This window comes from Protopterus annectens, chromosome 17.part0 (assembly GCF_019279795.1).
Source record: "Protopterus annectens isolate FY-2018-M chromosome 17.part0, PAN1.0, whole genome shotgun sequence".
NCBI classification, from domain to species: Eukaryota; Metazoa; Chordata; order Ceratodontiformes; family Protopteridae; genus Protopterus; species Protopterus annectens.
This window is the reverse complement of record NC_056751.1, coordinates 66,920,215-66,936,304: the sequence shown is the minus strand read 5'-3', so window position 1 is coordinate 66,936,304 and position 16,090 is coordinate 66,920,215. Positions and strand designations below refer to the sequence as shown.

Sequence of the window (16,090 nt, the reverse complement as noted above, 5' to 3'; positions counted from 1 at the left end):
TAATAACAGAATACAATATAAATATGCATGTTTCAGGCATACAGGAATACTATTTTTTTTGTTACAATATATATGAGGTACATAAGTCATATAGCTTTACAAGGTGAGTCACTTCTGAAAGACCAAAACTGGTCATGTAGTTTTACAAGTCAGGTCATCTGAAGGAACAAAGATTAAAAAAGATAAGACAGATAGTGGGATAGCCCTATGTGGGATGAGAGCTATTTGGGCTAACATGTGTGAGATGAGTGGGAAAAAAATAGGAAGAATATTAGTTGGAACCAATACAGGGGCATAGCCAATTATCATTTAAATAGTTTTTCAGGGTAGTTTTAAATGTGGACAGGTTGGGGTTTTAGTTATCTGTTGAAGAAGGGTGTTCCAATTTTTGGCTATTTTATGGGAGTAGAGGGAGTCTCCGTGATAGTTGTGAGATTGGGTTACTTTTAGCATTAGTTTGTTGGATGACCTGAGGAGTCTACAGTTTGTGTTTGGCTGAACTAGGTTTGATAGAACTGAGCAGTTGGAAGGGTTGAATAGGATTTTATGGGCAAGTGACAGTTGTTTTAGTAATAATACATTGGGAAGTTCTAAGCCAGATGAGCTGTCGGAGAGCGATGCAGTGGTGTGTTTTGTGGGGATGGTTGGTGACAAACCTAGCTATTCTGTTGTAGCAAGAGTCTAGTTTATTTATGTTGGTTTTTGATAGGTTAGTAAAGACCTCAGAGCAGTATAGGAGGGTGGATAGCAAGCAGGATTTTGCAGTGGCCAGTCTAGCTTGTTGTATAAGGTAAGGTTTAACCCTGTATAGAGCACCTAGTTTAGAGTGGATATTTTTGATGGTCAGATAGATGTGCTTATCAAATTTTAGTGAATCATCTATGGTTAACCCTAGCAGCTTGGTCTGATTGGTGGGTTCAATTTTTGTACCATTGTTAGATAGTATGGAGAGGGATTGGGTACTGGGTTTGGAAGATTTTTTAGGGAAAATTATGAGCTTGGTCTTATTTGGATTTAAGATGAGTTGGTGGCTGGTGAGGTACTTTTCAATGTCTTGGAATGATGATTGTATTTTGTGTTGGAGTTCTTGTGGGGAGTTGTCTGAGCAGATAAGACAGGAGTCATCTGCATATTGTTTGACAGTGGCATGTTGGGTGGCAGTATACAGGTTGTTGGTAAATATTATGAAGAGGAGGAGTCCAAGTATGGAGCCTTGTGGTACCTCTGTGGTGACTGATAATAGAGGGGAGAGGCTGTTTGCCCATTTAGTGGCCTGTTGGCGGTTGGATAGATAACTGTGAAACCATGTGAGGGGTGAGGTATTAAGATTGTAAGTGGAAAGTTTGTGGAGGAGCAGCTGATGGGACACTGTGTCAAAAGCTTGGTATTCTGTCTCTCCTGTACTTCCCTCCAGCTTCTTCACTTATCAAGCCATTTTCCAGACAGAAGTTTAGAATGGCTTCTTCTTCTTTATTTCTGCTGTCCCACCCATATGGAGCCATGCAGTCCTCATATCTTGTTCTGTCTCTCCCGATATGTGTAATCAGGTCACCTATTATCAACACCAATTCATCTTGTCCTGTGTTATCCAGCAGGTCCTGTAACTACTGTATAAATGCACTCTTTTCCTCACTATCACAACCCTGCTTTGGGGCATAGGTTGAGATTATGAATACTGCCGTATCATTAGGTTGGAATCTGACTGCTACAAGTCTGTGACTAATTTTGATGACATTTCTCACTGCCTTCTGAAACCTTTCCCTCACGGCAATTCCCACACCATTTCTAGCCTGTCCTCCTCCTGAGTAGCAGACTCTGAGTCTCAGGCCAAGTGGCTTTACTATACTACCATTCTATCTTGTCTCCTAAATCTATAGGATAACCAGCCTCCTCCTTACCATCATGTCAACCACTTCCCAGGTCTGTCCTGTCAGTGAACCTTCATTGAGTGTAGCAATTCTTAGTTCATATTCAGCAGGCTGACTTTCACTCAACAAGGCTATCCCAGGTAACCCAAACTGAACAACTGGACACTGGCCACCAAGCCAGTAGCTTACTGACCCAGGGTTACTGGGCTTTATGGCGGGCACACACTGGCCAATACGGGGATATACACCCCTCTCACTGTTAGCATGGGTCCCTGGTGTAGTTTGGAGAAGGAAAGGTCCTCAACCCACTTATCAATGGCAAATACCCATGCCCATTTGGTAATATTAGTCAACATGACCGAATCACTTAGAGCAATATTTTTATACTGTCAAGTGACTAGCCCTGCCATGTAGAGTGTTCTCCTAGAATATCTCTTTTTTAACAGGATACATGTAATTTGACTATGAACAAGTAAATTTCCTAAAATAAAAGTTTCAATAACTATTTTTGTAGAAAGGCATTCAGCTTATTTAGTATACACAGACTATTCCCTCAAAAAGTAAGCCCTTTCTAACAATATTTACCTTATCTGATGTGATCAGGACTGAGATTTATAGAGATAAACTGTACTTCTGCCCGAGCATTGTACAGCTGTGCTACACTATGCAGTGACACAGGAAGGTTATGAATATCCATATGAAAACATGCAGTATTTATAGACAGCTAGCTATGCTGTGACGTATACCAATAAACCATGCAGTATGTATACAAGTGAACCTAACCATGTAGTGAAGTAATTGCACAGAAGCATAGGAGGCAATCCATAATGTGGTCCTGTGTTACAAACAGCAATCTTCTGAAAACAGCAGACATGAACTCAAAACAATATAAATATAAAACAGTGTCTCTCATCAGAGTGGCACCAGGCACTGCTCACAGCTTTGTAGCAGTATATTACTTGCAACTGCTTTGCTTTGGTGTTCAAATATGTGAACACCTGTTCAGTTCATAAAAGAGAAGGAAAGAGGTGTACAGGAAAGTACCAAAAGAGGAAGAGCAAGCAGAGGGTCATAAAGAAGGACAACATATAGGAATATGTAAAATGGGTTGAGGAGGTGGAGGAAAGAAACTTCTTTTTGCTAGCTAGGGTCTTATTGATTAACTGATTGACTGATTGTCAGACAGAGAGAGGAAGAAGAGTGTGAAACAGAAAACAGGGTGTGAAAGGGGGAGGAAATTTTGCAAGAATAAACAGAAAATCAACTACACAGTCAAACAGGGGTGGAATTTGTTCACAACAGGCTGGAGAGACTTGGGATGGGCAAAGACAGAGGGTAGGCAAATGATGATGGGGAAAGCTTGATAATGCATAAGGTATGGTTTATAATACAACAGGAAGGCAGCACATGTGACTAGGCAAAAGCTGCTGACATGGCATCTAGTACTGGATAAATGGGAGACTGAATTTATATATCATGGCCCACAGCAATATTCTCAGAATATTAGTTGCTTTAAAAGATATGCGGATGATTTGTTTTTTGTTTGGCATGGTAGTAGGGATGAACTAGATGTGTTTTAAACTATTTAAACAACAGCACAAAATTTTTACATTTTTCTATGACATGTTCAGATACTAGCACTAACTTTTTGGATGTGAGAATTTTGTTTGATGGTACTGAAATTCAAACTACTGCTTATAAAAACCAACACATAGGAATAAAATTCTCCACCGAAACAGTATGCATGCACCACGTGTTTAAAAGTGTCACAAAAGCTCAGTTTGTTAGAATTAGTAAACTTAATACTTCTATAGAAGAATATAAGAAACAAATGCAGGAACTGAGATGAATTTATGGAGAGGGGCTATAATAGCGAATCCCTAGATATGGAAATTGAATAGGTCTTGAGCTGTAGGGACGATAGTACTAAACCTTATTTCTCTATGAACACAATGGAAGTACCCTTTATAACTAAGGAGACCAACTTAGATGTAGGTAAGCCACGTTTCTTTTACAGCTTTTAACAGAGCTACTTCTGAGGTAAGAAGAATAATTAATGATAACTGGTATATATTAACATCTCTACCTGAATTATGTCCTATAGTTGACATGAAACCCAGTTTCTCATACAGAAACTGTCAGAGTTTAAAGCAGAAGTTATGTTATAAAGACGTGTGTCAAGAATGGGGGGTAACAGTAGTTAAATCAGGCTCCTTTCCTTGCTACAGTTGTAGCTGTTGTGAAGTCATTAATAAAAATAATACTTTTCAAAACCCAGTAACTAGGAATAATTATATATTTTCTGGCTTAGCAACATGTGTTACAATGAATATAATATACCTGGCTACCTGTAATAGATGTCAAGCATTTTATGTTGGGAAATCTACCAGAAAACTGAAGGAAAGAATAACTGAGCACCATTCACAAATAAGAAGAAATACTGACACTAATTCCTTGGCTAAGCATATCAGTACATATGAAAATGCACATAAATTCTATTTTAGGGTGATAGATGGAGTATGTAAGGATATATGAGGGGGAGATCTTAACAATAAGCTTGAGATAAAGGAATATCAATAGATAATATGCCTTTGTGCTGATGTATTACCAGGCTTAAACCAGACTGTTTCTTTAAAACCTGTACTAAGGTATAAACAAATGTGTTGGAAATAGAGATCTTTGCTTCTGCAACTATTGTTTGTAACTAGGATTGATTGTTTAATTGGATAATTAATGGTTGCGTTATTTTTGATACTATATATAAAACTGGTTAGTATGTGTTAGTATTTTATACACTGATGAAGGATTTGTTTGACCTGAAAGCTTTGTTTTATTAAACACTTGTTCAGTATCAGTGTTGCTTGGTTTGTTTCATACTGCATGACATCTTATGACCCAGTCGGGGAGACATTAAGGAATCCATCTCTGCATGACAGATCAGGGTGGTTGGTGACATGTATCTGATCCTCTCCTGGCAGCCCAATGGTATTCAATGGCCAGCTGACCACATCCACAATTCACTCCAGAAGGCTCTCAACATGGGCCATACATCTTCCCACTGCTCTCTCCACTTTAACCTCCACCACCTGTTCCAGTTTTAGCTGGAACATGTCTAACAATGCAGGTAAGATATCTGCTAGTGAGGATCTGGAATGCCTATCCAGTGAGATGCTCTCAGCCTTATCACTCTCTTGCACCACAACCAGTGCCTAAGCAGGGTCAGAATGAGGTGGACATGTCTGTGGAACAAATCTGTCATCCAGACCTGCAGTGGGGACACAAAATAGGAAGACAGTCATAAGTAAAGCTATGCTGCCATGGGGCAAGTAGTAAGACTCTCCTGCCTTGAGCAGAAGGCAGCACAATTTTCTCTGTGCTCTTTTCATGCTGAAATAAAATGGCACATCACAGAATTATGGTAACTGTAAGGTAAGATGTTAGAACAACAGATGTAATCCCATAAGGACTTCTCATTAGCTGTAAGACAGGCAGCAGACAAGAGAAATTCTCCTGCACATAAGTTACGAATAGCATATGGCACAGATATACATGGTAGTACAGCAGGTAGTGTGCAGTCACTGTGACATAGTGCTGCATGACCCCATCCCAGAACAAGGCCCTGTAGAATTCCCATATGAATTGTAGCAGGCATATCAAAAACAGTGCCACCAGCACCACCTCTACCTGACAAGGAAGATGCAAACAGAAGACTTAATTCTAGGATGAGATTGACAATTTCTTGCCAGCAGCACCAACAGTCCCAAACCTGTAACATGTTATAAGTAAAAACTGAACAATGTAAAAAAGAGGGGAAAAACTTACTTTACCACTCAGGATTTTCCAGCTTAACCCGCACTTCCTATTCCAAGAACTCATAAGGGTTCCTGTACCACAGTTCATCAAAATAACACCTGCATCATTACCCTGTCCTGCTGATGCATGTGGCTGAGGACAATTCTTCTGCCGGGTCATACAAGGCATCCACTGTTTTAAATGTGCCATGACAAGGCCAGTTTGCAGTCTTTGAAATGGCCATAAATGAAATGTAGCGTTATCTTTTATGCACCATGCAAATAGTATCTGGCAGACACTATTAGAAGCTGCATTTCTCTTAAACCTCCTCTCAAAATGATGTTACTTTCATAAAGAATAAGATGGTGCCATGTGAATCATACATATGAGGTGATTTCTGCAAAGTGGCTATTTGTAAGTAGTATGACATGCATTCGCACAAGCCTCCAGACTGCTTTTGATCAAGAGCTGTTACAGGCAAGCAAGTCAATAAACTACATCGTATGGTACAGGTGCACCACAGCAAAATATAGCAATTGATAAGCAATCATACCTCCTAATCAAACGTGCCTATATATTGTGCAAATAGGTCTAAACTTGCATAGTCTTGCCTAGACTAGGAAGTCTTAAACTTCTAATGATTCCTATGAGCCAGGTCATAATCTCACAGTCACACACCACTGCCAGGAAAGGTTCATAGTCATGTACCCTGTACATCATAGAAGAAGATGTTTTGACACAGAACACCTATCATTTCAGAATCTCACCTCCACATCTGGCCAACATCATACAGTGGGATCCCACATCATCACAGGAAGAAATATGTATAGCACAGACTTCAGATCAATGTTTCAGACTCCTGTGATACTGATATGCTTTCATTCTTATAGTGATGTTTGTATACATCTGTGCCATTAAGAAAGTCTAACATGACATTTCCAGTCTTCATACACACACATACAAAAAAAGGAAAAAAATATGTTAACCAGCTACGCCTACTAGGTACGCAATCTCTTTTCAAGGGCAACCCAAATGCAATGTCTGATAATGTGATTTGCTCAGAGTCACAAAGTAAGCCATGGAACTCAAACCCAGGATGGATACAGGTCTAAATTTTGTAGCACATAATCTAAAACTTCTGCTGTAAACTGCCAGACAGTAGCTACAAATAAATGAAGAGAGCACATACCAATGCTGTGTTTATTCTAGCACTTGTGTCAGCACCTTTGCAGATATAAGACCAGTATTATCCTTCACAAAGAAGTGAAACAACTTTGAAAATGTAACCAGATCAAGGCATATCAGAATATGAGTAGACATAAATGCAATGATTTATTGTTACAGTGCACTTCACTGAAGAAAGAGTGTACATATAGTGAAAATATGTATATACAGTAAAACAGTAGCACATGTGCCTAAACTAAAGCATGTTATAACCTCTCAATTACTATATGCAGTCACAGATAACAGTTAAAAGTAATTCATATCTTACCCGTTCACCTTCTGGTGACAGCATAGCTAAAATATCATTGGTAAACACCTTCTCTTGGTCACCTTCTGTGGGAGGTGCACCTTTGCCTTCAGAATGGGAAGCAAGTGCAAACTCTAACTTAGCAATTGCATCAAAGCACTTCCTCAGATGTGGTTGTACAGCCTGGGGATTGCGTGTCTGTGCAAGGATTTCAAGCAGCTCATCGTTTGACAAGAAATAAAATCTGTGTTAACAAAAATAAATAAATACAATTTACGATATAGTCTTACCTGGAAACATTGATTATCAGCATTCCGTTTTATCAATATATAAATAAAAAGATAATCAATTTCCCACAAAAATGGAAAAGTGAAGCCTTCAGCATTTATCAAGTAGAAGCAAGACATGAAATGATGAAAAAAAAGTAAAAGAAGGGACCCAGATCAGTGACAGTAAAACAGTTTAGAATATAGCATAAATGTATATTGTACATGTAACATTTAATGTAATATGATAGCTGATATGTAGTGAAAAGACATTTGCACCCATCACTATAGTATTCAGACTGCTGACTCAATAAGTTTCCTTCCAAAAGGAAAACTGAAATTAAATACTGAGAGTTGTAGCATAAAAGATGAAACACATTCATCTGTTCTGCAAATATGACAACTGTAAACTCATCTTAGCTTGCAACAGGAAAGTTTTTGTATTCCTATATCCTAACTGTCTTTTGCTATAGGCAACATTTTTCTGTTACATACAATTCAAAGACATTTAATCTAAAGTATCTAGATTTGGTAGACTATAATAAAAAATGCCATCCAAATAGAATGCTTTTGTAACATTATGACAGGCAAAGACTGATTTGTGTAGCCACTATTAAGCAAATGTATATTTCTTTAGCATTTGAAAAAAAATACTTGCATCGTCTGAGTATATATGCACACATCAGTTTATGTGTATGCATCGTGTCATCCTTTGAACACTATATTATAGAAGAGATAACATTCTCTGTATAACTGTTAATACATTTAGCTTAAGGGGGTATGTATACATATATATATATATATCTTCTTCTATATATATATATATATATATATATATATATATATATATATATGTAGTGCAGCGTAGCTTTAGATACCCATACGGCTAAGTGTCACTGCTGGATGACACATAACTCTGTCTTGCTTCTCATCTACTACCATGATAGTAAAATATGCATGTCTACTGACTCTCTTCTGGATGTTTCTATCTGGTCATCAAGTTTGAAATGCTGCAGTTGAATCTAAACCTTACATGCAAGTGATAAGTTAAAGTTTTGTTTTGCTTTAATTTGCTTATTTCATTCTCATTCTTTCCCTTTCCCAATCTTAGTCTTCACATGTCCTTGTTTTATATTTTTGCAATTTAATGTTGTTGTTGTTGTTTGTCTTTCGGCTTTTCCCAGTTAAGGGTCGCCACAGCGGAACTCCGGTCCACTAATGATTGGCAGTAGATTTTCATGAACACCAAGGTACCAGCTCAACGTCCAACCTTCAACGAAGGCACGCCCATTTACACATGTTGTTCGAATGCCCACCTAACCATGGGGAGGACATGCAGACTCCACACAGAAGGCACTCCCCGCACTCCAGCCGAGAATTGAACGGAAGAACCTCTTGCTGTGAGGCAATAATGCTATCGCTACACCACCATGGATATATTTTTGCAATTTAATATATTTACTAATTTATTTTGTTTATTTATTTATTTAGAGTAACCAAAAGAAGCAAAACAAAAACTTAATAATACTACACTGAAGAGAACAGTAAGGAAAAGGAAATGGTAAAACAATTTCCTATAACACACAAAATTAATGACAAAATAATCCAACCCATTTCTGTCTTGTTTGTACCGGTACAGAACCCACCAGGTATAAAATTATGAGCGAAACAGGTTTCAGTACTGCTAACAAGTCATTATCATAAAGAACATATATATATACAGGAAAAAAATACTTGTAGCAGAAATTAAGCTAGACAGATGCTTGGGAGTTATGGTTGAAGTTTACAAAAAGATTACTGTATATATTATGAAACATGCTAATACAAAAATCTGTTATTATAACAGCTTTTTGAATATATAAAAACAATATTTAAAATCTCTCCCTGATTTGGGGCCTTTGTCTCTCATTGTTCTCTGGCTTTGTCCCTGATTCTTGCATCAAGACATCAAAAGCTAAAAATTCTTTATCATAGTCAGGGGAAAATGATCTGAGCCTAGTGCCTTATAATGCAAGCTGGGGTTAGATAAATACTAAGTACAGTTTCCTTTAAATAGGTTTAAGCTTTACTGAGGAGGGTATTAAATCCAGCTTCTTTGGTCATAAATCAACCAGGCTCACTCACATATCTGACCACATATACACTGCACAAAAATAGAAATCTATTTATTCTGTGGGGAAAAAATACAGCTTGCCCATATTAGATGGGGGGGGTACAGCGGTACACCTCAAAATTATTTTAGCCAAACTGTTTACTTTTTAAACCAGTAAAGTGCATACATGTTCTTCACAACAACTATAGCAAAGTTCAGATAATATAACTCTGGATCTGGCAGTCTCAAACCCACTTAGCTTTTAGAAACCCAACATCCCTGTGCACAATCAAGGGTTTGGCATCTTGCCACACAAATACAGAAATGCCTACATGATCTAGTACAGAAAAGAGAAAGCAAAACTAATCAATACAAAAAGAGCAGCACCAAAGATATTTGAAGAGAAATATAGGCAAAGGCATCCAGATATGGAAATTTTACAATACAAAAAGTAGGAAAACAAAGAGGAAAAATAGAAAACAGGATTAGTAATGGAGAAGTTAAAGAAATAGACAGGATTACCTGTGACGTGAAGGATTTGGCAAGGGCCACTTCCTAGCTGTCACTAAATGTTACCCAGACCTATGTGGAAGCCCCTAACATGATGCAGGAGATCTTTTGCCTTGCACTTAAATTTATTGTTGCACACAGCTACATGGCTCTGGTATTCAGCAGGTATGATACACATCATTATTATCCATTTGGCTGTCTGATATTCAGCCTCCATTTCTGTATTGTATAATGCCAGTAATAACTTTGCCAACTTTCTGAGTAGAAAAACATCTGTGTTTAACACACCAGGGCAGATGATTCAGTAAAAGTCATTGTCTAGATCTAAGACCATAATCAGTGTACCAAGACAAAGGCATGTTTCATAAAATGGTAGGACTAAGCTCAAGTGTCACTAAGCCAGCAGGAATATTATCTCCAAAATAAGGAAATAGAAAATTAAGATTTAGATGATCAATTAATAACAGTATGAATGAAATGCCTAGCTTCTCTGTTGTGGGTTCACAATGGCCCCACTATGCTGCAACCTTTACAAAGGCCTTGCAAGTGTTCAACTTCTTTTATATAGTCCTAATACCTTACTTACTGTCTATTTGAAAATTTAGGATTACTTTCCAGTTGCCTACAAAGATAATGGTATATACACCCCTCTGATGCAACAGTCACATGAAGGAAATAATAATGCCAGCTGTATTTTTTTAATCTTTTCATCCCCTGATATATCTATTGTGTCTGTCTTTCCAGCCGTCTGTCAATTTCAATTATTTTTAACCAGGTAGTATTTTGCTTATCTTTTCATCTATTTATCTATCTATTTGAATATTGTTCACTAAGTAGTATATTTTTTATTTATTCACCTATCCATGAGTCTATTAAAAATTTGTTACCAGGCAGTATCTCTGATCCCATGACACATTTTAGATGGAGATCCAAAAGGTAAATTCCCCATATAAAACAAGTTGACACAAATGACATAAGATAAATTTTCAATATCATTAGAAGATATTCTGGTTTGAACAGTGACAAGATCTTAACAGGCTCCCTTAACATTAATGAAGCTCTTAAGCCAGAATAGTTTGCTTTTCCCTGTTCTCCAACACAGTATGAGCTATCCAAATACACTGACTGTGTCGTAGGAGGCATCCTTACAGTTGACTTCCATTTCCTTACTCTGGGAGACACGTGCTTCTTGGATCATCCATATCTGGAATTCATTCAGCTTGTGTGTTTTTTTCCCAAAATCTATTTACAGTGATAGTCAATATTCTAATTCCTGAATATTCTTAACCATAAATGAGAAAATCAGAAAATTACATACAGTATTTGTAGGTGCAAGTGGATAACTCTTTTGAATACTCACCCTCAGTAACTATGTACAAGCAACCTTACAAACTATTTACACTAAAATAAAGGAACCTTTGCCTGCCCTGGTAGAGTACAGGGATAAAGACTTAACTACAGCCTAAATTACCTGAGTTCATTTAGTTGCTTGGGAGCTGGCGCTGGATGGTACAGACAGCTATGATGGCTAACCCACCTCCCCCAGTGTTATAAGATCATGGCTGGATAAGCAAATCTTAATGCAAAGACAGAAGGCTGGTCAGATCAAGTACCAGTACAACACTACCTTTATAATTCACTGTAAGAATAGCAACAGGAAAACTAATTATATGATAAGGGGAGAAGATCATACCCAATGTTTCTTTCCAGCCACCATCTTTCCTTAGATTAAATGAAATATGGACATCCTCCATCTAGACATGCAAATCCTACTATATGAGCTATAAATTTAATGACAATACCCATTTTAGAGGAAGTGCCATAGGGCAGGCAACAAACAATAAAATAGCCACACAAGAAAAGTTTCTATTAAGCTAGGGCACTTATTTTATACATATTCTAACAGTGTTACACAGCTTTACAAATCATAATAAATTCTTGCCAATACTAAGTCCACATACCAGCCTGACTGCCTGCATTTTGCATCAGAATTCATAGAAATGGATGTAACAGATGGAATGTGTTGCAATCATCCATTAAGTCAGCTGTTCCCTTATTAGCCTGAAGAAGTTTAAAAGAAGTAAATAAGAACAATAGTGAGGACATACAATAAAAACAGTATTCTGCTGGGTAAAGAATAAAATTATTGCTCCTACAGCACCGAGAGACACATGTAAGATGCAAAACCATGCAGCAGAGTCCTCACCTTGACATACTGGTAAGCAGTACTATTGTCACATACACAGATCCTCCCCAGAATTGACAGATTGTGAAAATATAAAATATGGGCTACAGCATACTTCCAAAGATGGCAGCAACGGACTAAACACCTGAAGTATACTTTTGGGTAATTTGGTAGGAGGAAACTTGCTTGTTTTTACTATTACTGTTTTGGGTGGTACTGTTTTCTTCTTCTTTGTCTGCATTTTTTATTTTTATTTGTGCTCTTTATTCTTGTTTGCTTTTTAATAGACTGATTCATAATAATCTGCAGTTGTACTACTTTTACCTGTTTCCTGTGGATGACTCAAGCATCTTTGTTTTCTGTAAGAGGTTTCCTCTCTTACTAATACAAGGCATTCAAATGGTGTGCCAAGGGAATATTGAACAGAAAGTATTGAGAACTTTTATATTAAGCACTGCAGCTTTTTCTCCATTAATCTAATGTCTTATTTTGCTGTTTGAATTTACAGTCGAGCAAAATATGAAACTTCTTTTTACAACCATTCCTGGCTCCACCTAGTAAAGTGGATCTTGTCACAACATTTGGCCTGCTGTTATGTTTGTTGCCTTCTCCCATTTTTAGCCAGTGTTTAGTTTAGTTCAGTGCTTCCACTTTTAGGCAGAGCTTCTCTATCTTGACAAACTTAATTGCCTGATTCCAAGACATTAAGTTTTCCATCAGTTTCAGTATACACCAGATTGCTAAGCACTCTAGCTTGCTTACAGATGGCCTAAAGATTTTTTTTTTATTATCTTCTCAGAATTTTTGCTGCACTTTACTGGGACATACAACTGTATTGAGGTGGGCTAGTCTCTGGGCAGCTGGAGTAATTGGGCAGATGTTGGAGTTTGTCTCACACTTCCCTGCTTTATTATACAATGTTTAAAATTATGGAAACCATGCATTGACTTGTTTCAGTTACCAGGGTCCTGGAGTTATTAGGTAACTCTTGAAGCTTACAATAATAAAAACAAAAGTTCCTGTTCATCACTAAAAGTCAAAGCCAGTAAAATAACTGTAAACAAAGAAACAAGTGACTGGCTAGACCACCACAGAGACAATTTATTAACAACTTAAAACAGTAAAACTAAATACGAATAAACACAATCCAAAGAGATAGGGATAAGTGCTTTCAGCCTTCCAACCTTCCTCAGATCCTAAAATCTAACTCTTGAAGCTTCAGTCTGGATTCCTATTACTTTCTCTTGTTTACTTCATCCTGAGTACTTGTTTTTCTTGTGCATTTTTTAATCTTTTTGTCAACTTGGTAATTCAGTCTTTAATTTAAGTGCTTAGCTAATGCTGTGGTGGGGAAGCATTATCAATGTGTGGTTACACTTTGCATTTTCTACCATCAGCTTACCACTTCTTATTTATCAAGTATTTCACTTTCTCTGGGCACACTGCTTTAACTGTTCACTTTTTAACGTCACTTGCCTTTCATAATTTAATCTAGCCTTTAAATTTGCAAATTAATGTTTATTTATTTATTTTTATTTTACATTTGTTTACCGAGAAAGTCCGACTGGAATAAGAGTAATTTTCAGAGGAGGTCCAGGGAGAAAAGCTCCAGATACAGAGATTTTACAAAAACTTATACAAGAAATTATACATGTATAATTATACATTATGTTATAATGTTGCTGTTAACTGTGACTTATAACTTGATATTTTATTAGAATTTGTATCCGACACTTCTAGACTTAATTTTATCATGTTACTTGTGCACAAGTTTTGAAAATATTTTTGCTTTCTTATTCTGCATATTTCTATTTGCAAACTTTGGATTTTTTGGTTTGTGTCCAGCATTTACAGTTGTTATAATCCATTACAGGTTTATTTTTATATTAAAGGTCAATGTTATGTTAAGGGCAGTTGGGTTACTGTTCCATTTATGAGCACAATGCTTCTATACAGCTGCAATGGCAAATTCAAATAGGCCTTTCAGTACTGATAACACAAATGGCTGTATACACAGTTTACAGTTGCACTATACAGCAGTAGCAAAATACAGTTCCAATGCATGAATTAGCATTAATAAGAAAGGGTATCTTGTACTATTTAGTTAAAGGGAAAGCTTGTACCATTATGCTTTTAAGAGATGATGCTCACAAATTTTTTATTCAGTATTACAGATGGAAATGTTGCTTTCTGGAATAGTTTTACAAATGGTGCATGTCAATATGTTATCAACATACAGTCTGTCATCAAAATAAAAGCAGAAATCAATTTGTGTCTGAAATGTGGAAAGCAATATGCTCCAGGAGTAGTTGGGAAAATAAAAGTTATGCTCTTACCATAATTTGGCATCTTTGTTATCCATTTTCATTCTTCCCCACTGATGGGTTTTGGATCTGACATCGTATCCAATTTGGCCACATTTCCAAGACTTTTGGATCAGACTCTTGAGCTCCTCCCTCTCACACAATGCATCACACCTTCCCTAACTCCTCAGATCAAGTTTGCTACCCTATGCACAAAGAATTAAAAGAACAGGACAGAAGAAGAAGTTTGGGGTCCAAACCTAGAAGTTATGGGTTCCAAATTCCTCTAGGTAACTTCTAGAAGAGACAAGGCCAGGGGGGTGGTTGGGAGGGACGTGAGGAAGAAAGAAAATGGACAACACAGATGCCAAGTTATGGTAAGTGTGAAGAAATTAGACACTGCCATCTGTGCTAGCATGTCTGACTGACGTTTTGCGCATAATTTCACATTAACCTGTGTATTTTATGCCAGCATGACTAGCTATGATATTGTAAATAAGTTCTTGTATATTAAATAACACTCTGTTTGTAAAGATGTTTTAAAGAGTTGAAGAGTGTTCTCTTACATGTCTAACTGTGCATCTTTATGAAGGTGATTCTAACCGCAGGCTGTTTCAGAGTCAGCTGATCTACAGATGACGTCTCCAGTAGCTCTGTGTTTACTGTCACAGAATGAAACACATGAATGAACTTTAATAAACAACTATTTGTTAATTTTCAAATACTGAAATGAAAATAAAAACTGGCACAGTTGAGACAGTTAACCTAGTCTATAAAACAGCCTACTGAAGACAGTTGAAGTCAGTTACAGTTATAGTTGTTATGTTTAGTTCAAGTGAGTTCAGTTCACAGTTGTATTGAGCAGTGGATACTCAAAAGAGCTCACCAAGAACTATAAGCCTGCCTTTGCTCTGTTGTATTATTTAGATAAGATCAGGGACACTGTTCTTTAGTCAAATATGAAATTGTAGTTAATTAGAGTTGTTTCTAAATATTGGAGTTTTATCCTTCAATATTAATTTCATTTTTCTGGTGACTAAATTCTGTTTGTTGATTGAAATTACTGTTATACATTTATAATCATTTTGTTTATTATTAAATATTTTTATTATCTTACATAATGGCTAGTCAATCAGTGAATTCTTTAGTGATTTGAGAGTGCTTATACTTGCCTTGATAATTCATAGGCCACTTCAAAAGACTGGCTGCTTTAGGTCATTTGCTACCACTTATTTTAATTCCTATTTTCAATAATTGGACAGCCCTTTGAAAGGGCATGTATACACTCTGGTTGGTGGCAGTGTTTTACCCTATAATTTAGGGGAGGAGACACAGCTGGAAATCTGTGTCAGAGTTTGCCCAGAAGTGTCTGGATGTGTGAGATTTAATTTATTTAAGTGCAAGTGTATCAGAGGTCTTAAATTGGGACACATTGCTCTGGAGTGTGTAATAAGGAGATACATTAGGGATAGACAGAAGTATACTGTCCAATCCTAGGTTATAGAGCATGTTCCCATTGTGCTGTTAGGGGAAATTGTGAAATATTACTCATTTAACTGACGGTCACACACTGGAGTCAGTAGTGAGGATTGAAGTTCCTTAG

At 37.0% G+C, this 16,090-nt stretch overlaps 1 protein-coding gene across 1 annotated transcript in view; it reads right to left on the bottom strand.

The window, feature by feature from the left end:
• DNAH6 (dynein axonemal heavy chain 6) overlaps window positions 1-16,090 on the bottom strand; it is a 5,071,261-nt gene that overhangs the window by 3,202,079 nt on the left and 1,853,092 nt on the right. Inside the window, exon 25 of the mRNA XM_044059309.1 lies at window positions 7,153-7,375. Within this exon, the coding sequence (XP_043915244.1) occupies window positions 7,153-7,375 (223 nt within the window). The remainder of the gene's footprint in view (window positions 1-7,152; window positions 7,376-16,090) is intronic.